This window comes from Astatotilapia calliptera, chromosome 23 (assembly GCF_964374335.1).
Source record: "Astatotilapia calliptera chromosome 23, fAstCal68.1, whole genome shotgun sequence".
Classification (NCBI taxonomy): Eukaryota; Metazoa; Chordata; class Actinopteri; order Cichliformes; family Cichlidae; genus Astatotilapia; species Astatotilapia calliptera.
This window is the reverse complement of record NC_137443.1, coordinates 26,043,010-26,067,315: the sequence shown is the minus strand read 5'-3', so window position 1 is coordinate 26,067,315 and position 24,306 is coordinate 26,043,010. Positions and strand designations below refer to the sequence as shown.

At 40.5% G+C, this 24,306-nt stretch overlaps 1 protein-coding gene across 1 annotated transcript in view; it reads left to right on the top strand.

Moving 5' to 3' along the window:
* Positions 1–5,420: 5,420 nt before the first annotated feature.
* Positions 5,421–24,306, top strand: part of ahr2 (aryl hydrocarbon receptor 2) — a 94,803-nt gene continuing 75,917 nt past the window's right edge. The window contains exon 1 of the mRNA XM_026157809.2: positions 5,421–5,929. Within this exon, the coding sequence (XP_026013594.1) occupies positions 5,871–5,929 (59 nt within the window). The 5' untranslated portion in view covers positions 5,421–5,870. The remainder of the gene's footprint in view (positions 5,930–24,306) is intronic.

Here is a 24,306-nt window from a genome sequence, read left to right as displayed (position 1 = left end):
CTCGTCGGGGGGTGGATGCACACTTCCTTCTGGTCAGCATTACGGTTTGTGGATTTTCTTTTCGAATAAGTGAGTCATGAGACTCTGCTGCTGAGTTTTTCAAATGTCCTTTGAACAGGACAGGGTGTGGGAACATAAGGCAGACAACTGACACCAAACCAATCTCAGTGGCACTACAGAACAGTGGTTTTTATATGTGTGTGTTTTTTAACACCTATGTGTTGCCCCACTCTGCCATTTTAGTCACTAAATAGATCAGCTGCTTGCGAGTTAAAGAAAAATAACTTAGTGTCCAAAGTGAGTCCTTTTGGTTTCTTTCCAGACAGTTTCAGTTCCACTCTGAGGTTCCCACATCATCAGAGGCTCCTGTAACCAACAACACCAGCCACCAGCAGAGCGGCTTCTGTGAAGACGTCCTACATTACAGGCTGCAAAACGGGTAACGAAAGCTTCAGTTCCAGGATCAGTTCATTGACAGAACAGCATGCAAAAGAAAGCAGCTCATTGTTAAAAGTGAGATATTAGTAACCAGTACCTGGCCTGAGAGGGCTCATTAACACCCTGTGTGGTGACAAACATCTGGAAAAATCTGCCTTAAATAAGTTTGTCTCTCCATGAAGTAAGGAAAATAAAGTTAGGTGCGTGCTTTGGCTAATTCTTGCTCATAAAGCTGCACCACGTTTGTCTGTCAATGCACATTCTGTGTGTTTGTCTCTGCATAAGTATGAATCAGGCTTTTCTTGCTGGGGTTTTGCTTTAAATAAATTACGTGTATTAGGCCCGAGGTGCATTTTCTGCAGCACAAAGCGGAGCTGAGCTTCGAGCTCTAAATAAAAACCTCGTCTTTTGTTTGGTGCTGCTTTTTGTCATTGTTTCCATCCAGCAGAATCCCGATGCGTGACAGTTCATATTTACAACTGCAGTCTTGGAAGTCAGCGGTGTGTTACACAACCTGAACCATCACAAATAAAAAATCGACCCCAAAAGTTCCAGTTTACTTTATACCAGACAGATGTTGTGATTGAACCAGTGGAGCTTCTGAGCTTCTTATTTTCAGGCAAAAAGTTCACAAGGAATGGATTTGGTGTGCCGAAACAAGCCCCTCGCTTAGCACAAAACACCATGATATATCATGCTGACAGTGGTTACACCGAAACGATAAACAATACACGAATCGTTCACTTTCACAATCCTGTAAAGCCTGGATCACCTACCTCTGACAGACCGTAGGAGGACACGGGCTGTCAAATGACCCAAACACTGAGTAAACATGTACACGCACCTTGTTCTAACTGCAAACCTCTGTCAGTACAGGCAGAGTTCAGCCACATGGCAAAGAAACTGGCCTTCAACTTCAAATAACACCCAGTTAGTGACGGTTTTACAGTTTGTGCTGCCAAATCATTCATTTTTACGTAAAACCCGAGTGATTTTTAAACATTTCAAATTGCACGGCCGTGGGAAAATCTCCCAAATTTCATGTTTTTAGTTTGAGCTCGACCACTAGCTATTTTAAGGCTGTGTAAACAAACTTGATGTTTTATAAGCTGGGCTGCACTTCAGGGTCTGGATTCTCTGAAGGGCACAAAAAATGTCCTCAGATGACCTGAAGGACAGGCCAAACCAGCATGTCCTGTCCAAACTGAGCCAGTGTGGCCTTCAAAAGTTTGTGTAGCTTGAGTAAGCCTCTGGTGATTGATGGAGTAAGTGAAACCACTAGATAAAAAAGGAAGGGGGGTGAAAAAATAAATCCTAAGTGCAAAATCAACATCAGCTTAATGATGATAAAGGTAAAGATGTCCAAAAGTATGCAGCCCCCTTTAAACCAGTATTTTTAAATCTAAACATTGTTTCTAAAAATAAAGAAATAAGTAAGTAAGTAAAAACAGCCTGTGTGTGGTCCTGGGTCGGTTGTCCCAGTGTTTGAGCTTTTTGACTTTCTAATCTTCATTCGATTATTCCTTGCTTGCTGAATATTCGTGTATTTCGTGCACTGAGTATTCATTTATCTCAGAGTTTTGTCTGCTGTGTTTAGTAAATCGTGTCCCCTGTGTTTAGTCAGTCTTGTCGCTACGTTTTGTTTCCCTTTTTTGTGTGTGTGTGTCAGTTTGCAGTCTGTGTTTCTGTTCTCGTTTAGTTTCTTCCTGTTTTATTTTGGTATCGCGTGTTCCCTTTGTCTCATTAGTTATTATTCAGTTCAGCTGTGTTCCCATTTGTCTCCACTTTCTAATACAGATGTTTTAAGACTGCATTGAGTTTTTTGTGATTTCTTTTGCTGCTGATGTGCTAAATCTTTCATTAGGTGTGTTTTGGCTGCAAATGTATTTAAAGTTGTAAATTGTGAAATCTTTGGAAATATGTGTATTTTTGTACTGTTTACTCATGACGTGCAGTCTGCTCTTCATTTGCATAAACCTGTAAACATACAAGCATTTGTACTTCTCACATCCTTATTGGTGAATCGCTTAATTCTTGAATTTGGTACTTGGTGATTCTCTGTTAGCAGCCTTACCGACATTTATCAAATCTTTTCTGCTCGAGAGAGATTTTTGTGGGAGGAATTTTGGACCAGTCAGTGAACAAAACTGTCTTAGGTTTTTTTTTCTGTTTTTTTGTTTTTTGTATAAATGAACAGCCCTGTTAAGTAGCCAGGATCTCAGTTGGATCAGTGACTTATACGGTGAACAGATACTGACGTAGCAAATCAGCCTGAACTGATGTTCCCTCCTGGGATTTAAATATATCATTTCTAGTCTCACTGACCGCTCAAAGCTCTTCAAGACTAAAAGACAAGGGGACACGTGTTGGTGTGTTTTTTGTTATGGTTGTTTTTCATTTTTCTGATCAAATGTTTTTTCCAATAAAATCTAAAAAATATTTTGAAATTTTTAATAGAATAGACAGATAGACATAAAATTTGGTTATTTAATTCAGTTTTTGTGCTTTTGAAGATTTAGTGGAGTCTATAAATTTCATTGTGGATGAAATATTCCTTCAGAATATTTTGCACTATTAATCATCTTTTGAATGGTTTATACATTTCAGAATAGTACATGCTTGCAATTAAAAAAGGGTGGAAGTCCAACAATGTGGAAAAAATGACATCTTCATAGGATTCTTCACAGTCCTATGAAAAATGCCACAGTCTTCCCAGAGTGGATGTGCCAGCAAATTCACCCTAAGGTCCAGACCAATCGTGCAATGCTCAGAAACTGCAAAAAATCCAAGAGCTATATCTCAATAGTCCTCGGGTAGCAGGGTAAATGTTACAGTCGCATGATGCTTTCATCACTTCCAGGAGAAAGCTGCTTCTTTGTAAAACAAACACAACCGCACAGCTTAGGTTGATGCAAAGCTGTGCTACAAACCACAAGACTTCAGGAGCAATGTGCTTTGGACAGATGACACCAGAGTGGGGATGTGTGGCCATAATGCACAAAGCCAAACACAGTATATCAGCACAAACACTTCATGCCAGCTGTCAGCACGGTGGTGGAGGGGCTTGTTTTGCAGTCACACAACGTGGGCACCTTGCAGTCACCGAGTCGACCATGAACTCCTCTGTATACCAAAATATTCTAGAGTCAAATGTGATGCCGTCTGTCTGACAGCTAAAGTTTGGCCGAAACTGGGTTCCAGACACTGCAATAACATCTACAACTAAATGTCTGAAAAAGAAACAAGGTGCTGCAATGGCAGAGTCAAAGTCTAAACCTTGACCTCATTTGCCAAGACCTTAAGGGAGGTGTAATTAAACAAACGCCCACAAACATCAATGAACTGATGCAACATTGTAAAGAGGAGTGGGCCAAAATTCCCCCACAGTGATGTGAGAGACTGATAGTCATACAGAAAACAACTGCTTCAAGTTGTTTCTGCTAAAGGTGGTTTTACGAGCTACTGAATTATGAGGTGTACTTAGTTTTCCATAAGACTGTACTGAGTCCTGTGGAAACTCTCTTTCTCTGAAGACTGAATGTGGACCTATGGTTCATATTTGTTCGGCCCACTGGTGATCAAAATGGGTTTTACATCCTTGTTATGAAGCTTATGTGTATGTTCAATGAAACAGATATGCATTCATTCATATACCTGCATTCCTGGGTGTTTGGGACACCAGTCTGTCCTTTACACCACTTACACTTTGCCACACTGTCAGATTCTGACCCAATCCTTTTCTTGCCCACTTTTTGCAAGCCAATCAGTCACTTCTGTGCTCTTTAAATATCAGCTATCTTCTGTTATCCTGCCATTCAGACTCCGAACTCCACTTCATCCTGGCCAGATGGAGATCCTCGTCCAAGTCTCTACTTGCTCCATCTCTGCCCCCACCAGCGTCTAGTATCTGAAGGATCCTGTCCTACTTCTACCATCAATGGACTCCACTATAGGAAATGTTGTACATGCCAGAAATAAGAAATAAACAAAAAATACATGACTAAATGTAAAGTATAATAGTTGTTTATTTTTTTTAAATTAATTTGTATTTAATTTTTTGTACGTTTTAAGATTTATAATCCATTGATATTTTTAATTTCATTTGTGTTTACATTGATTGAATTTTTAAATATGACTTTCTTTATGAAATTATGTTAGACATTAGAGAAATGAGTTCAAATAATTTTAGAACTTTTAAATTCTGTTTATTTAACCAATATGATCGTTAAAGATATACTAGTGCCTATAGGAAAAATTTTAATAAATTTATAACTAGTTGTAATGCTTATAGGCAAAACAAATGCATTATTTATATGGCCACGTATATGTATTTTTCTCAGTAATATTACTGTTTGATGTAATTTCTAAGTTATTTATTTACTGGAATGTATGGAGCATTTGCAATACTGAACAATTTATTAAAATTTAATGTAAGTATACATTTAAGTCCACAAAATGTAAGCAAAATGGAAGAATATGCTATAGTATTAATTTAGATGTATTCCTTTATAATCTTACATAAATTTATATAATGTAAGTGTACTTTTAAGTGAACATAATGTAAGTGTAAAGTAAGTATAGATTATAGTATCAACTTTTAAGTATTACATCATAAGTTTACATAATATAAGTAAATATTAAATTTTATTTTGTCTGTTGGGTTTCATAAAAATGTTAACAGTGTTGAAGAATTTGTACATAAATGCAAATATCATTTATATATATATACATATATTAACATATATAGCTTTTCAATAACTGTAATTGTAATTATGAGCATAAATATTATTTAAAGACTAACTTTTTATTTATTTTGTTAGTAAACGCCTTATACAAGCGTTACAATAAAAAAAAAAAACAGTCCTTAAGGTCTTCCCGGTTGGAATGCGGTTTCCTAACCATTCCTCGGCTGCGGTGTGTATTTCAGTTGGCCCACATTTGGACCACCTTAAATATTCTGCTCTCTCATTACAGTGACACACACACACACACACACATTCACACTCACCGCCACGGGAGCGCGCGGCGGCTGAGCGGCCCTGTCAAATCACTACGGAGGTGACGCGCAGCCCGAGGACTTACATAAAACTACTCCGAGGACTTTTCACTCTTTTAACGACTAAAAGTCGCTTTACTCGCCCGTATCTCGGACGAGGAGGCCTACACGTCGTGGAAATAAAAAGTTGTGGTAGTTTTGAACTTCTACCAGAGGCTTGTTTCGATTAAAGACAACAAAAAGGTTTTTTTTTCGGCTGAGAGGCACTCGGGACGCGAAGCTGTCGAGGACCGAGAGGAGGGGGGGATTTCTAATCGTCTCCTTTTCAGTTTTTTCGAGGGCATGCGAGTCTTCTGAACACGCCCGGACCTGTTAACGCGCACATAAAGCCGGGATAAAGCCACTTGTAGCTCACTTTGTTTCTTCTGAATTCAACATGCTGCCGAATACGGCGCTTTACGCCGCGAAGAAACGGAAGAAGCCCGTCCAGAAAATGTAAGTCAACTCCCCAAACACCGCAAAGCAAAACCTCCGAGCACTCTGAGGTGTCTGAGGTGACCGGAGAGCTAAAGACAGACGTTTTATTGCACTTTATGAGCTCCGTGTTGTGGTTTATACCAGCTTTATAACGCTTTTTACTGTTAACTAATGTAATACTACAGTTGTGCCAGTACGGGCAGTCCCTTTGACCTTCCATAGAAGCTAGGACGTGTAATCCTGTTAAAACACCTCGCTTTGGTGGCTTTTAATGTTTATATTGAGCAACAATCTGTGTGTTTTTCTCCCCAAAGCACGCATACATGTCACAGTGAAGCTTTCTAACACCAGGGATCTCTTTTTCCTTTTTTTTAGGTGCAGCTGTGCAAACATCCCTGCACTACTCCTGTATTATAGCCTGCGTTACATTGTAATAAGCGTGTTTGTGCCCTCTATGTGTGTGTGTGCAATAGTAGCTGGCTTGTTGAATCCATAAGGCTATAAAGTCTATTTTTCCCTGCAGTGGTTATGCAATGCTGGCCAGCCACCGCGAGGTAATGTGAAGTGCTGAGGTCCAGCAGCACTGCGTGGAGAATAAAGTTAACTGTTGCTTCAGTATCATTTAAATCTAATTATACCATCTAGGACAGCTGGCCTTCCCAGACTGATCTGTGGCCTTTAAAAACTCCTTAAAGGACTCCTCAGAAGTGGATGGTGCTGAACTGGGATTTATCTTTTGAGTTTTTGTTTGAGTGTGCCCTGTAGGCGGGGAGGTTGACACTGTAAAGACTGAAACCCCACATCAGAAATCTCATCGTACCACCTTCCTGTGATTCTACTTATGATTTTAATATATGTATAGTATCTTTGTTTCCCTCTTGATTCCCCAATCAGGACGCCTCAGAAACCCCCCCCCCCCCCCCAACGGCGCAATTTGAAAACTACCTCTGCATAGAGAAGGAACCATTTTTGGACGGAGTTTTGCTCATTTCATTATCCCGTTTTTGTAGGGAAGCCAAGCACAGTGAATCTTTGTTCTTCTGTGCTTTGTCAGAGATGATGTTTCAGGACTTGTTAGAAGCCCTTCGAGCGCTGCTGCAGGTCCCTGAGGTCTTCAGTTTGGGAACCACAAAGTTATTCTTTGCACAAAAACAGAAGAACAGAGCCCTCAGATTGCCCAGCCCTCTAAAGTGAAAAAAATAGAGATATTACTAATGATAGGCTTATTGCTCATGAATTTTGCTGTGAATAAACCACTAGAAGTGGACTTTTCTCTTGCCACTGAACTAGAATGTTCTTAAAGAAACAACAATTCAAACTGGATGTAAACTAGTGGGAAAAAAATCTCTTCATTGACACTTAAACCAACTGGTGCTCATGTAATTTCTGTAGACTGGAGGAGCTGGGACTCTAACCATCGACCTTCTGATTGTAATCCAGTACTCTGGTACGCAATGGCCACATAGTTTAAAAAACATTAATAAATCTGCTTCAAAGATCCTTTAGAGGCCCCCTGTGGTGCTGATGGATGGAAGATACTGTATAGGAGTGAGGATGTCTAAAGGATCAAGTAGATGGTGTTGCTGTTTCCAAAGTCACCACAAGTATGTAAGTCTATTTTAGACCCTTTGGGAAAGAACCCTTTAGAGGTTATATAAAGCACCAGGCTCTAATTGTTCTACTTATATTATTCAAGGTGCTTTTCTAGAGGTTCTCGAAAACACCATCCTGAAGTATCCTCATCAGACCTCTCATAGGGGTGTAAATAACTTTGGAGAGTTTTTATAAAGCACTGTATTTGAGTCTTGGACACATTACGCTGCTCTGCAGGCTCTCCAGAGAACAATGCTCAGTAAGTTAATAATAGACCCTTAACCATACTGTTAAGACTTAGTAGCACCATGGGCCACTGTATGGGAGTCCTCTAAGGCATCATGGGGCACCATAACATCCTGTTGCATTTCAGCTGATATCCTTAGTTGTGTTGTTGCCTTTGTAGAGGATCTTCTATAACCTTCTATCACCATATTTAAAGTGCTGTAAAGAGCCTTTAAAGAAGTTCTGTATAGCACCATGGTTCAGTTTAAACAACTCCCGTGAAGAACTTTCAGAGGGATTCTCCAGGGGGGACATAGTTAATTCGAAACACTGAAAATCGAGGAAAGAACTTTAGATTGGTTCTCTATAGAATCAGTGTTAATTTCCAACACTTAAACATGCAGGAGAGAACCTTTAGAGGGTTCTTTGTAGATTCTATATAGCCCCGTTGATCATTTACACCCTTAAAAGTGCTTTAAGGACCTTGTAGAAGGGTTCTCTGTATCAAAGTGCTTGTTTTAAACTCTTGAAAGTGCAGCACAGAACCTTTAGAAAGGTTCTCCATAACAGCATGGACATTTCAATCCATTAAAAGTGCTATAAAGAACTTTTAGAAGGGTTCTCTAAAGCGTCCTGGGGATATATATTGTTCGAGACCCTTTGCTGTGCCATAAAGAACCCTTTGCTCTCAGCCACGCTGGCCTCCTCACTGTGATTTTTACCAGTTTGTGATTTTTAGCTTTAACAAGCCAGACGGAGTGTTAACTGCCCCGTACAGAACCACAGGCCTGAGCAGGGACCCACGGCAGAACCCAGCCAGAACCGCGGTTTCAGTGTATGTGTGCGTATGTGTGTGGCACTACCTGCATTAATCATAATCAGGACGTAGAGCGCTCTCACGCAATGTTTCCACGAGGGAGGAGGGAGGGAGGATGGCGTAATCTGAGACTCGCTCTGTTTTTTCTCCTCCTCCTCCTCCGACTGCCACAACATACTTTTTTCCTGTCTTTTTCCTTCTCTCTCTATGTGTTTTAGGGGAGTTTGTTTTTTCCCTCCCTCCCTCCACTCAAATTAACATAGTTCAGTGTCACGCAAAGGGTTACGTAAGTCTGCCATGTTCAGTTTTTAGGAAAAGTTTGTCTTTCTTTTCTTTTTTCTTTCAGGAAACAGTGTTGAGTGAGGGAGTTGTGAGTGTGAGAGTCAGTTAAGCCCACAGAGAGGTCTGGAGGCGGCGTTACAGCAGCCTGCCCTGCGGCAGTGTACCTTTATGTTTACACTGTATTGTACAAGGGAAGCATTTAAATTTATGGTAATGTCCATGTGTGACAGAGACAAAGAGACGGCGGATGGATTGTACAAAGTTGTAAAACAATAACAAGAAGGTTGAATTGCACAACGAGTAGCCAGAAGTATTTGGACATCTGCATGAGAAATGCTTGCAGGCGTTCTTGACGTATCAGCCTCCACATTTTGGAGCCGGCTGCAGAAACTTGCAGTGATGTTAGGAAACGAGGGCCTGCTCCGTTTTGGGGTTAAACTCCGTCCCAGAGGTGTTGGAGGAGGCTACTTGACTCCTTCCCACAGATGTTTTATTGCAGCTGGATACTGGACTTCAAAGTGGTGCCAATTCAGTTGAATAACGGTTACTTTTTAGGTGCGTCAAAGCAAAAAAAAAAAAACTTTCCTGGACTTTACAAATTGCCTTGTGAATGTAAAACTAAGGCATTCCAAATTCAGCATAATAGCCTCACTTGGGAATTGCTTTCATTGCAGTACCGCTGGCTGCCACTGGGACATACTAGTGTCACATCCGGCTCTCTCGCTGCAGGACGGGAAAACACCAAAGCATTCTTGAGGGGTTCTCCAATGAACGATGACCCATTTTAAACTCTTTAAAGAGCAATGAAGAACCTTCAAGAGGTTCTCTGTAGCACCGTGGGTCATTAAAAACCTTTAAAAAGTTTTTTTCTGTAGCATTTCAGTCCCTTAATACCCTGAAATATCCAGTAAAGAACCTATTATTTATGGTTATTCTCATAGTAGTACAATAATGAAACTTTAGGAGGTAGCACCATGGTTCATTTTAAACCCTTAAAAATCCTTTAGATTGGTTCTCTATAGCACCACTGTTGATTTTAAATTGTCAAAAGTGCACTAAGATAATTCAGACTGGTCCTCTTTAGCACCATGGTTCCTTTTAAACCCTGAAAGTCCAGGAAAGAACCTTTAGAAGGGGGTCTTTGGATTACAGCCATACCACCCTGAACCTGCCGATCTCTAAGCAGAGTCGACCCTGGTTAGTAGTGGATGGGGTGTAAAGTTTTGGGTGGCTGTGACTCAAGAGGTGGAGTGGGTCATTTACCAATCAGAACGTTGCTGGTTTGATCCCTGGCTCCTCTAGCCTGCATGTTGAAGTATGTTTGGGTAAAATACTGATCCCTGAGCTGCCTTTGATGCATCCATTTGAGTACGAGTGTGTGAATTTTAAGTTAAAAAGCACTTGTGTGAAAGAGGCATGTGAGAGAGTGCTTTGAGCACTAAAAATTAAGTAGGAGAGCACAATGTAAATACCAGTCTGTTTACCTTCTCTACAGCAGCATGGTTTGTGGTTCATGTTGTAAAAAAAAACAGTGTAAACAAGCTAAGGATATTAAGGATTCTGCTAACTGCTCTGAGACTGAACTCACATGGGAATAAAATGGTTAGATGTTGCTGCTAAGGTTTTGTTTTGGTGCTCTATGCGATGGGCCAGCTTTCAGCAGAGGCACTGTTTCTTCTTAGGACTGACATGTGACGAACACGAACGTCCCAACTTTCACTTCCTGGTTGTCATATCAAGGTCAAAACATCATGATGCCACTGAGTCCTTGGAGTAAAAGCATATAGGCATATTTATGTTGGCTAATAAAGCCAACATTTGGATTAATGGGACTTTTGGAGCAGGTAATTTGAGAAAGTCCCACTTCATTTCTTATGAGTATGCGATGTGTTGTGTTGCATTAAATAATTGTTAAAAACAGTGTGATGAGTGTGATAAAGAACTGAAAGTCTCTAAAAGTTCCAGATTTGTATTTTTTATTTTTCCTGGAACGGTGGGAAAATATCCTTAACAGCTGTAGCTTGTGCCTAACAAAAAGTCTTAAAAATGCCAAATTATCCCGTGCTTAAGCCTGTCGGGATGTCAGTTTAGGCCTGGAATAATTTAAAAACAACTGTGTGGTTATAATGGCATAAGTTTATAAAGTACTTTTCTTAAAGTTACAAACCGCTTCATAGAGATAAACTAGAAAAAACTATTTCAATTTTTTAAAAAGTTACAGCCCAATTGAAGTTTTTTGAGACCAATATCGATATTTGATTATCATAAAAACCTGATATATCGGCCGATATTTTTTTGTCTTTCAGGCACATGAAACATAAACAGATCTCCCTCACATTTCTAATGTTGTTTAAAAAAATTTGTTCATACTTTTCTCAACTTTGCTCTCGTCAGCTGGTTGTTTGTAGCGTTCCAAACACGTGCGCCCAACAGGGAAGTTGTGCAATGCCAAAACTACATAACATGAACATTCATAACATGCCTAAAGGATGTTTCTCTTGTCTTTTTTTGCCTTTTAAATTTTCATTTAATTTCCGTTATGAATGCTGATACAGGTAAATTGTTAATAACTAATATGGGCTTACATATCAGCCCTGCTAATATATCGATCAGTTTCTAAAAAATAAAATCCCTGGGAAGAACAAAAAAGAGCAGAATATCTAAAATAAATAACACTATTAGTGACAAACCAAGGACTAAAACTACCGTAAACAATCATAACAGCCTTTCACTAAATTAATGTTTCACAGTTAAAGTCACAGTTCTGGTCTCAGTGTGGAGACTGTCAACCAGCAAAGGCGAACTGAGACATCAGAGTAACTAACATAGCCCATGGGGGTTAATAAATCCTGCACGTACTTAAGAACAAGGACATCTTTATGTTGAAGATTTTTCCTCAATTTTAACTGCAGTAGTAGGAACAAAGACAAGGAGAGGTTGGGGCAGATAGGGAAGATGCTGGAAAAGTACTAAGAAACACAAGAAATGACCCCAAAAGAAAACTATGAACAGACACTGAACTTGGCAAACAACTCCAGATCAACTCGGGTGCTTCTTTCACTGAGCTCTTTCATACTTGGGTTGTGAAACAGGTGTTAAATTGCAGGTATGATATTGGCTCTGGTGTCTTAATTCCAGCAGGGAACAGGCGCCAAAATCATCTTTAGTTTCTATTGTTCTGAAAAGGTGTCGTTGGCGCGTCTGAGACAAAAGTGCCTTTGTGTGAATGCAGGGGAGTGTTTCTCTGAGTCCAACACACCCCCCCCCCCCCCCCCCCCCCCCGCTCTCTCTCTCTCTCTCTCTCTCTCTCTCTCTCTCAGACACAAACACACGTAACACACACTCATATTTACAGTCCACGCCCCTTCCAGGACAGATCTGGCAGATAAAGCGAGCGGCAACAACACTGGCCGCTCATTGTTCTTGCAGGGAGCTGTGCTGTGAGGAATGCAGCGATAGCCATCTCGCCTCGATTTCAGATATGTCGTGTTTTGGAGTATTATTGGAAGCAGATGTCTTATTTACAGCAGGGTTAGCCAAGCAGGGCTTCATCAGGGGCCGTGCTTTACACATACGTGTTACACTTACAGCTCATCCATTCAGCCTACAGCCATTCCCACAGAGGCTGCAGGCTTTTAATAGTTACAGCAAAGTCACTTTTCCTGCACCCCCTTGCTGTATTTCACATTTTAGATTGCAAGCGTGTTTACAAAATTAACGTCTAAGATCACAGCAAAGTTTAGAGATGCAGGCTGTTTGGTTCCTAATGTCATTTCTAGATATAGATAGTTGTTTTTTTTAAACAGTAACACAGTGAAGTCATGCTGCACTCACTTTAAGATCAGTCCACATGAAATCAAGTCATAGCTGAGCAAAGCTGCCGCTTGACTTTCTCATAATCAGCTGATTTTTTTGTTTTTGTTTAAAAAAGCACAATATCCATGTTATATTTTAGCTTCACGCTATGAATATTTTCCAAGTTGAAGGCCCTGAGACTTTGAAAGGATGGGGGAAGGTTTTCTCAACTTTGTTGGGGGAAAAAAGGGAGTCTTGAGACCTCATATCCATATTCAGGGCTAAAAGACAAGCACCTTTACCCTGGACGTTTGAACAGTTTTCTCATAAGTCACTGGAGAAAAATACAAAAGCTGTAGTTTGGGTAAACATGTGGGATAGGCGGTGGCTCAAAACAAGTTACAGCATATGAAAGGTCTCCCTTTTACCTACATTTTGATCCCACTCTCATCTTGCTGCAGTTCCTTCTGGGTCACAGTGGTTTTCTAACATAGTCAGATTTGAGCTCTGTGTAATGTTTCAAAGGTTAAAATCAGCTGATTGTGAGGGGTCAGGTGGGAGCTGCTGACTGATTTTTTTTTTTCTTGAAATGACCATGGCTTATGATTAATATTTGATGTCATGTTTTCTTTTATATTGCTAAAGGAAATTTGTCAACTTTAATCTTGAGTCCAGCCTCTAGCAAGCAAATATGCAGTATTTATGTATAATGGTGTATAGACGGCAATCACACAGCAATTCAACCCCACCTTATTTAACTTGTTTAAAACACACAATAGACAAATCTATGGTTAAAAGCCTACGAGATGAAATTATTGCATAAAAGCAGAACTGGTGCAAACATGATGTAACTCAGACATAAACAGACACTAAAGCCTTGTCTCAGCACAGTTTCATTGAGTCTGAATTTAACATAATTCATAGTAGCCTGCTCTTATTGTTGAAATGCAGTTTAGTCTTTTATAAGTAAACATGTAAAAAGAACACTATGTGGAAAAAAACATTCACTTATGTGCACATTACACCTGTAGGGGCTGCTTGGTAAAAGAAAGCCATGCTCCTGGTGCACAGACTTTGCGCTGATGTTAATGCCAGAGGAGGTTTTGGAGAGTTTTATGCATGATGCAGCTCAGCACTCGCACACTCTGCTCTATAATGGCATGTGGTCTAAGTGGCTGTGGTTCTAAAAACTTCTGCTTTGCAATAACGTTGATGGTGGGTTTAATAATAAGTAGGGAAATATTACATAAACTAAATTGTTGCAACACTGGCATGCTGTTACAGCATCGCACTCAAATTCATTGAGCTCTTTAGAATGATCCCTTCTTTCACAAATGTTTGTAAAGGCAGACTGCATGGCTAGCTGCTTGGTTTCTACACCTGTGCAGTGCAATACTTTTGTACTTGTAATGAATTTCAGTCATGACTTTGTCATTTTGATCTGTTTTTGACTCAAGAGCAAGAAGAAAACTTTCTAGCTGCTATGCTGTAGTTAAAGCACTGGGTCAGTTGGGATGTGATGGTTTGTTAGTATAATTAGTGGATCATGTCGATCTGTTGATGCATGCTCAGGTATCCAGATAAGGAAATCCTAGAAAGTTGATCCTGTTCATCAGTGAGAGAAATGTTCCATCACTCATCTAAATAACTTCTTCAATCTAAGCTCACTGCAGGTTTCCTTGTAAAGAGTACATGACTACAAAGTAGCACCATTGCTGCGAGCTCAGTATCTGTTTCAGTTTTCTGGGACTTTGTTGGTGTTTTCAAACGTCTAAAACATTTTTATCATGGGTTAAGATGCGCCCAGAGTTTGGGGAGTTTTGGGCAAGGTAATCTCCAATTAACCTGTCATGACATGTGAAGTGCAAACCTGCTGTGGGACTTTGGTGCGCATGTTTGTGTAGTTGTGCTGTTAATGAGAGGGTTTTGCAATTCCACACATTGGTAAACTTTAACAACAGCCAATCAGAGCCTGCAAGGAGACAGATGACAAAGAGAGTTTTCAGCCTCTCGGTTTTTGGAGTGCGCTGTCATGTAGCTTTTCTGGAGCCAGAAGTGACCATATTTGGATGAGTGGCTGAAATACTAAGCTAATTCTAGTTAGCTTGTTAGCTTTATAGATATATGTTAATAAGTAAGGTTTAAGACTAACCAAAAACTAAAATTTCACTCATGAACACTCATGCACAGACTTCTTGCATGATCTGTTAGTGCATATAGCCTCACAGGAACCAGGTTATCAATCTGGTAATTGCATTAAAATGCTTTACAAGGCACGATTGAGCGGTCCAGCTCACCGACTCCAGCTCCTTTAGCACACCTAGATTTAAATTTAATCAGAGTGACCCTTACCTTTGAGCCTTAACAAAAGCCACATGAGTAAGTTTAAGAAAGCAAAAGAAAAAATAAGAAGTAACGAAATTAAAACGATGTAACAGAAGGAGAGAAAAATAGAAGACGACGGTTTGAAAGTAAAAGGGAGAAAGAGAAACCACAGCAACGACCAAAATATGCATAAATAACAGTGACAATGTTACTAAACATCACAGAGTGCTAATAATATGAAATATTTTTAGAGGCAGAGGCAGCCCAAGATACTGTGTGTCTGTGCGAACCTGTGTGTGTGAGCCTGCTTGTATTCATAAGGTTTCTCCATGTAGTGTCTAATAGTGGGTGTAGGGAGCCACAGCCCCACCCCCAGGAACAGAAGCAGGCAGGGAGGAGGCCCGGGCCCCAGTTATCCAGCGAGCCAGTGCATATGGCGCAGAAGAACCTCTGCCAGACAATATCGGGCGTCAGCTCCTCCCCAGAACCCTCAATGTCCACACGCAATTTAAATCTAAAAAGGGGCACTGGCACCAGAGGTGAGGCTGAAGATGTGCATCGTGTCTATCCCCAAGGCCCTATATGTGCCAAAGTTAAAATAACTCACCTGCCTACAGGTGTAAAGGAGGGAGAACTCAGCTAAAGAGACCAAAGCTGTTCATTAGAGTCAACCTGTAAACATAAAGTTGGACTTCTTAACACGAGAGGTTATCGGGGGACTGCCCTGGAGGTCAACTCCTTACTACGGGAGCTGATTGAAGGGCTGAGATAGAGAGAGAGAGAGAACTTGTAGATGTGTGACAAGATCACAACAAAGTAATCACACCGACAGTTTTCTGAGTTACAGATGAGTATCTTTAGCATGTACCCAGTCCGTATTTTCTTCAAGTGTATGTATGTTTGAGATGTGAGAGCAGGAAGTCCAGGAATAACTGCTCTGCAGGTTTTGCTATTTTTAGAGTCACGTTTGTCATTTTTTTGTTACACTTCATCTCATCAATCACAGTCACACAGATATCACAGATGGCTTTGCTCAGTCTGTGTTTGAGCACATGTGCCCGGTAATTATATGTTTAGAACTGCAAAACCAGGCTTTTAAGGCTTTATAGAAAAGAAATACTCTCTTGAAACTCGTGGGTTGATCTGTGGTATATTTTTGGCTTGTTTTTTCTTTTTAGTCCTTTAACCTGTTTTTGCTTTTTCCTATAAGAACATAAAAGTTAACCCCACCAGGTAAAGTGAGAGTCTAGCAAATAAAACCCCATCAATTTACATTTAATTTACATTTCAGACACCAAGCTAGCAGTTCCCTAGAGATGTTTAAAAGAAGCCGAAGCTGAAAATGCAAAGCAAAGTGAGTAGCGAACAGGGAGAGATTTCTGTCCTTTCATCTCATAATTTGAATCAAATTTTTCTGTGTGACAGGTGGTTTTATTCTACTACTTTTTGCATATGAGATATCAGCTAATAACCAGTCCACGAACTTCCTGCTTGGTACTTTGTGTTTCTACGCGGTTTGTGTTGGCTTGTGTTTTTCTGCAACCTCAGACCAGAAATCAGGAGGTTAAAGGGTCGAACGCCACAGTTTTAACACATAGAGCACGCTCAGTGTCATTCAGGTGCACCCACACTCTGCAGGCGGCTTCTCAAGTGGCCTCGCATGACCTGAAATCCTCGGCGGAGTCATCGGCAGGAACATCTGAACCAGATTTAAATCTGAGCAGCAGCAGAAGCGCAGCTAGTCTGTGTGAGATCAACCTTTGAGTGGGAGGTTGCAGGTTTGCGTTCCCACAACAACCAGATGCTCTCCTCGAGTGTCCCCGGGCAAAACGCCAGCGCCTCTCCCAGTGCTCACTTTAAGGTCAGAGCTGCTGTCACTGACCTGCTTTGAAACTTGTTTTCACTGAGTGCCACACTGGGAAATGAGAATCACGCATGGATGTAAAGAGGGCTTGCAGGGATTTCCTGTTTCACAGTGGACCTTTGGCGGCTTCATTCAGGATACTTTGAACATGTATTGCATTATTTGTCAGAAACCTGGATCTCTGGCCTCTCTCTGAGTGATTTCCACAAAATGCCTACCTGACAAAGACAAGTAAAGACCATCAGTATTATACAGTGTGTCAGGTGTGGAGCTGAGTTTTAAAATAGAAGATCTTCTAAATTTTCCCTCAGGGAGGCTTTTTAGCAGGTGCCATTTAGTGAATTGTCCGTTTAATGTTTAAAAAAACCTCAAAAAAATCTCAAATCACATCTGTCATTTAGCTTTTCACAGCATATACATCATGTACAATACTTGGAGTTTACTTAAATTCCCTCTCCTTGTATACTGAACATTGTTAATTTCAAGCCATTTAGCAGAGCCGTTAACAGAAGATTGTGCCTACTGGATGCACAAGCTGTAGGGCATCACATTGAAAAAATACAATGGTGTGTTGTAAAGCTCTCTCCATGCCCTTTCATATGATATATTACTCAATATATCAGTTTTTGACTGCCATTGTTAGGGCCCAAGGTCAAAGTTGACCTTGGGCCCTAACAATGGCAGTCAAGGTCAAATGCTTAGCTAACCTAGGTACTTATGTCCCCTGAGGCCTGGTATATTGCTGTGAAGTTTTAAGACGATCCATAAAAATTGTGGGTTCATATAAAGTTTTTACTTATTTTAAGATTTGGTGTGACTTTCACCAAAATTACCATCACACAAAACTTGAACACAGTATCTTGAAAACTGGATGTTAGATCACTAACAAACAGAACTGATTTTACTCCCTCTGTTCGGGGGGACAGTGATGTGATAGCTTGAAGTTTTACTTTGCTGCATAGCACTTGTGTCCTTTTAAACAGTCATCTTGATTTCTTATTGCTGAATGAGATTCATTTTTGCCAGATATGACTGTTTGCAAGTCTCCTTGACGCCTCAGTGGACACAACTTTATTTCTGTACTTCACCAAAGACAGCAACCTGTGAACTGTGACAGATCATGAGTTGGATGAGCTTATATTGAAAATTTCTGCAGGACCTCCTTTCATCTTCTATCTGAAATCTTCCGCTTTAGAGTTTGTTTCTCAGAAAGTCTGAGTGAAAAAAACAAGGCAGTGTTGGTTACATATGTAACCACTGACCGCTGAAGAAGGATCAGTATGTCCATTAGCAGTTGTGAATTCGGTTGAGCTGAAATACAGATGATGTGTGCAAAAATAGCTCCTTGTGCTAAACATATATCAGTTTCTCTAGTGCTGCAGAGACATTTCCAGTGGATTAACTTTTATTTCTTATAGCAATGTGCAGCACTCCACCCAATTTATCAAAAATTGTAATGTCTGGCTCCAAAATTCGACATAGCAGTGGCCAAAAAGGTAACTTTGGGTAAAGAGGTCTGGCGCGAACCTGTCTCAAGTTTGCTAAAAATACAGCTCTTTTTAGATGTGCTTTTTTCATGTAGAAAGCAGAAGTTAAACAGACAGACGCATGTCTCAGTTTTAAAAAGTGAGGTGTATCTAATCGCAGAACATGTCTGACTTTAGGGAAGTCTGTGGTTGGCGCCTGTGCTGTGTTATACTTAAATGAGTATGAATATTGAAGTTTGCCTATTTGGGCTGTAAAAACCGACTTAAAAAAAGTCACTCAGAAAACTCAAAAGCAACCACAGTGAACCAAAAGAATCTCCAGGGACAGTTTTAAGGTGCTCCACAGTGTCACACCTTCTCAGGGAAAAAGAAAAGCTCCTCTGTGCTCTGGACGTCTGGTTCGAGTTATAGACGAGATGCCGGGCGGGTTTGCTGCTGGAGTTCAGTTACAGATACCTGCCTTCAATGGCGCTGACCTGCAGCCATCAAGGTTTGTTTACCACTTTGCACAAGTCCTTACCAAGCCAGTGTGAGCAACAGGACTGATGGGTTTATTGTAAATTAAACACCCCGCATTCTGATCGGCTCTGGAATAGAGAAGTGAACACGTGTCACAAGGGAAGAAGATTATCTCACACCCAGAGATAATCACCAGACACAACAGCAGCTGGAGCAACAGTTTAAACAGCTATTTAAGTAGAAAAAGAACCTTAAAAACCAACTTTAACATTAATGAAGTCGGGAAGTTGCATTCATATGAAATATGATGCCAAGCTTTATCACACAAGGTTACATATCAGATACTCAGAGAAGCTCTCAGCATTAGCCCTACGTTGTTCTCACACAGTCATCCTCTTTGTCCTACTTTCAGTTAAAACACATGACCCTACGCTGTGTCACTGCATCATTTCATGTTTGGCACTGATCACCACCTGCACTCATGTATATATCTTTCTACGTAGCACTCATAATTCTTATTCTCATGTATATATCTCATGTATATCTCATGCACATATCTTTCTTTCTACATAGCACTTTAATTCTTATTGTCTGCACTGAAGCACTGCAGCAATTTCCTAATGTTGTAAACCTCAACATCTGGCAATAAACCCATTCTGATTCTGATTCTGATTCTAAAACATTAGACCATTAGATGTACAGCTGAGTGATATGGATACCCAAGATCATGTCTTGATATTTGCAGGTTGAATGGTGACAGAAGATAATTATCTGCCTTTTCTATGAAAGCGATATGTGAGATATCACAGCTACTTAGTTGGCATGGTAAAAATAGCGAGGCTTCCTCTTCAGAAACATCAGTATGTCCGCTAACAGGAGCGTTAGATATTAAAAATACAAGTTAATCAGCTGGAAATTCATGAACTTATATCTATATCTATATATATGCTGCTACAGTTTTACAAAATCAGAAACAGGAGCACCAACCATAACAGAAAGTAAAGCCTTATTCTGCTGTGGCCTTTTCACTGCTTTACCTGCAGCCGTACAGCTTAATCTAATGAGGAACTGAAACTGTTACACTCCATCAGAGTCCACTGGAAGAAACTGCAATTTTACCTCAGAGAATACACACAATATTTGCCCGCCACAGCCTTGTTGTTAGATGCACAAAGTGACCAGAAACTGTGGTTTTGTGTCATGTAAATATCTGTGTTTCTGTTGGTGGAGGCTTTGAAAAGACACAACACATAATTGCACAAGGGGTGCAGTTATGTGTTACGTAAGTTTTTTTGTTAGGTGACATTTTTTCATTTAAATGCATTTTATTGCTAATGTCCGATCAGATTGTAAAAATAACTTAGTGAGACCTCGCCTGGCTCTATCTGTTGCTTCTAACAGCCTGTATGCTGATTTCTATGTACAGCACTCAGGTTGGATTTTTAGTTGTTCTCTTCAGGGGTCATTGTCAGCAATTAGTCAACATTAGCTTAGAAAAGCTTGGAAATTAAATTGATTCTTTTGTAGCCTGAAGAACTGCTGATGGCTAAATTGCCCCCCTTTGTAAGTTGCCTCAGGCCTCACTCAGGCCTAGAGACTGATCGGCAGCCACATGGCAATTTACAGTTGCTGGGGAGAAGCGTGCATTCCCTGAACGTTTGAGCAAAGAGGATGATGTAGCAAAACTCCCATTGTGACTGCGTGGAAGACTTGTCTGTAAACATTTGCAGTTTGCTCTCAGGTCTGCAGTGAAAGTTGAAAAAGTTCAAGGTAACCTGGAAATATGGATTATTCACCTTCGAAGTAAAAGTTGCACCTTTTGAAATGTGTTGGTTTCAGTGGTCAGGAACAATCTTTTTTTTTTCAGGTTGTAGTAGTTTAGTCAAGAGCAGATTGCTGCGGTTGCCTGGAAGATACAATCCTGTCTGTAAAGAGTTGACAAATTCTTACTCAGTGAGAAACCGGAAACGGGGAATGTTCTCCTTCAAAGTAAAAGTTGTGCCTTCTTGCTGCAGAAGAGCGTCTGTTTGTGCTGCATATTAAGTGCCTTGAGTGCCAAAATTAATTAAATTAATAGATCACTGAATAATAAATTAAATATCCCATTAATTAATTAAAACGGGAAATAATTCATTAAATATATAGGTAATCATAAAATGTCATTTCATTTCATTTAAAACATTTTTACAATTATTTATTTCCCGTTATAATTAATTAACACATTTAATTTATTATTTGATTGTGTATTTAGTTAATTCATTTTGGCACTCAAGGCCCTCCACTGTCACACTTTTCACGGTTTCATTACCACTCGGCAAGTAGTTAGCAACTTCCAGCAACCTTCAGAAGCCACTTGCCATCTCACCACAGAATACACACTGTTCCCTAGCAACTGGTGGTTACCGGGGAGTCACTGCCATCTTCTAGGCCTGTTTCACAACAACTGGAATCAACTTCCAGCAACCACTTACAACTGATCTTTGATCACACATTTTCTTCTTCTGACCGATGGTTGCTGAGTAGTCTCAAGACCTGTGACTGAAACTCAGGCTCACATGATTCAGCTAAATATTTTTTCACGCTCTCAAAAGAAAGCAGTAAAGACTAATACCTCTGTTCACGCCTTTCAGTTTCAAAATTCACACGGCGTCTCTTAAGTAAATACAGACAGCAACTTTTCAATGCTGAAAGAACTTTCTGCACTGATGCAGACAGTAGTTAAGTGATCCGAAACATCGGTTTAAACCTTCAGCTTGTGTTTATTGGCTCTCTTGCATGTTATGCTTTCGTAGTGACGACTGAGTGAGCAGCCACCGACACCTATGGCGGAGAAGGTGATCGTCACTTCCAGCACTTCATTTGTCAACAGCTGGGGTTGCCTTTGCTAATTTGCACATTTTAACCCAAACCGCAGTCCTTCCCCAACCATAACCAAGCAACCTTTGGTCCCAAAATTTAAGCAGTAACCAGAAGTGAAAAATGAAGCTAGGTGCAAATAAAAGAAAAGATCCAAATGGGAAGTGAAACAGGGTCCCTGGGCTGTTCACCCTTAAACAAGTAACCACTGTCCATTGTACCTCCAGTATGGCCATAATTCACGAGCACTGGTAAATCACGTGATGGCAGTGATGGGGGCAGTTGCATCATTAAAAGGAGTTTGTTATAGTAGATACACTGCCCAGCTTTAGACTGAAGCTGCTAATGTCTGTGTATGGATGTGCAGCCAAAGAGGAGTGTGGTCTGTCTAGATTTCAGCTGTGCAGTCTTGGATTTGTGCAGATCTGATTTAAAATCTTCCCCCTATCATAATAGATAAGTCTGATGAAGCCCTGTATTAGGCAAACATCTTTATACAGAGTTACACCTGCTTTTCATGACCTGATGCTGTAGTTTATTCAGAGTGTGTGAAGTCTGCACCTTTTGGTTTCATGTTTTCTGTAAATAAAATTGACCTTTTGAAATGGAAGAAACCTCATTTAGGAAGGAAGCTCTCCATTTCCTGTCACATTGAAAGTATATAAACCTCCTCAGCCTCGAAACTGTCACACTCGCACTAAAGTGGATCATCTTTGATCGCTGTCGCTGTCCCAAAGCAAGCGAGCTTACTGAACAGGGCTGAGCACACACGCTTGGTAAACAAGTCTGGCAACAGGTTACATCACTCTTCGGCTCACCTGGTTCCCATGGCAAGAGTGGATGGAGCAGATTAGACTCTGGAGAGCAGAGGTGGTCGGGGCTTTGTTATTTTTCCACTCAGCCAACTGTCAGCAGCTCTGAAGGAAAACAACCGCGCTGAACTGATCAGTGTGTGATACCTGACCCATAATCCAGCACGCAAACTCAATTTCAGCTCATGGATTTCTTCCATTTGATAGAATAGCTGCCCCTTTGAATCACCTCTTCTCTATTCAAATGATGTAAAACAGAGGAATTGCAGTATTTCTGATGCTGTATAATAAGTTTTTCAACAAGTACTTCTGAACAGTTCTGGAAGCTCATGATGGGAAAATGCCATACAAACACATTTATTTTAGGATGTTTTCCCTTACGTCCTTGGAATTTCTTTTGCTTAGTACAAACAATTCGAGTGAACTGAGAATCTGGAAAACATGGAACAGAGTGTTTTGGTCACCTTGTCAACAGCCTGAGACAAGGTGGACCTGAGACTATTCTGAATGCTCTAGAAAATGTGTTTTCTTTCTTAATGTGGATTTTGTTGATCTATGAGTTGATTAGTTGAGTGCTTGTTTAGTTGATTTTATTTGATGTGAGTAAAAGAATTCACAAATCCATTGTGAGGTTTGATTTTTAGTGGATTTCAGCTCGCTGTGAGGTCTGCACCGTGTCTTCACTTCACTTGTGTTGGCCCAGGTTCATATTGCTATGATGTCATAGTTTAGTTATGTGGAAAAAATCTGCCAATGTCCACTTAGGGAAAAAAAATCCCCCAAAAGGGGGGTGGTTAGGGTTGGGGTTAGAGTTGGGGGTTAGGATGTGGATCGTGGTTAGGGTTACGGGGCTGTAGTTAGGGTTATGGTTATGGGGTTTGGGTTTGGTGTGATGGTGTTTTCCTTTTGCAGAACTGTGACGTCACAACAACAATGACTGGTCAGTTGCAATGTTGAACCTGGACCAACATTAATTATGATGATCCAGGAACAACACTAACACGAGGATATTGGTGGGATCCACTTTTTGCCTTCAGAACAGTCTTAGTTCTTCATGTCACAGATTCAAAAAGGTGATGGAAACATTCCTCACAGATTTATGTCCATATTGACATGACAGCATCACACTGTTACACATGATGTGAATGTGCTTTTCCACAATGTCCCAAAGGTGCTCTATTGGACTGAGATCTGGTAACTGTGGAGGCCGTTTGAGTGCAGTGAACTTTTGAGTTCTGTGACGTGGTGCGTTATCCTGCTGCTATCCTGCTTGAACTATTAATACAAGGCCGGATGTATCCATGATTATTTAAGTTGTTTATGCCAAAGTCTGACCCTGCAATCTGAAACTGAAACTCATCACCAGGCAGCATAATGCAGCTTTCTGTTGTTCGGTTTTGTAAGCCTGTCTGAATTGTAGCCTCAGTTTCCTGTTCTTGGCTGACACACCCTCTGTGCTCTTCAGTTTCAAGGTTCAGTGTGTTTTGTGCGTTCAGAGATGCTCTTCTGCATACTTTTGTTGTAACGAGTGGTTATTTGAGTGGCCATTGCCTTCCTGCCTTCTCAGTCATGCTTCATTTGGTCCCTAATGTAGAAATAGAGGGAGCCATGGTTTACTCAAGGATGTCTGATGCTTGTTCGGCAGTGTCTTTTCTGTCTGCATGTCATCTCAGTTTATCCCAGCTGCTCTTATACTGACGAACACACACGTCAGTATACAGAACACATGCAGCTCCCAACTTTGTTTGTTGGGCTTCTCATGACCTCTCTCATTCTCAAACCAACGTTTTGACTCTGAAGAGAAACCGACCTTTTCCAAGAGTCACTTGAGATATGGAGTTTCTCGGTCGTCAACCTGTCCTTTTAAAATAACCCCCTTT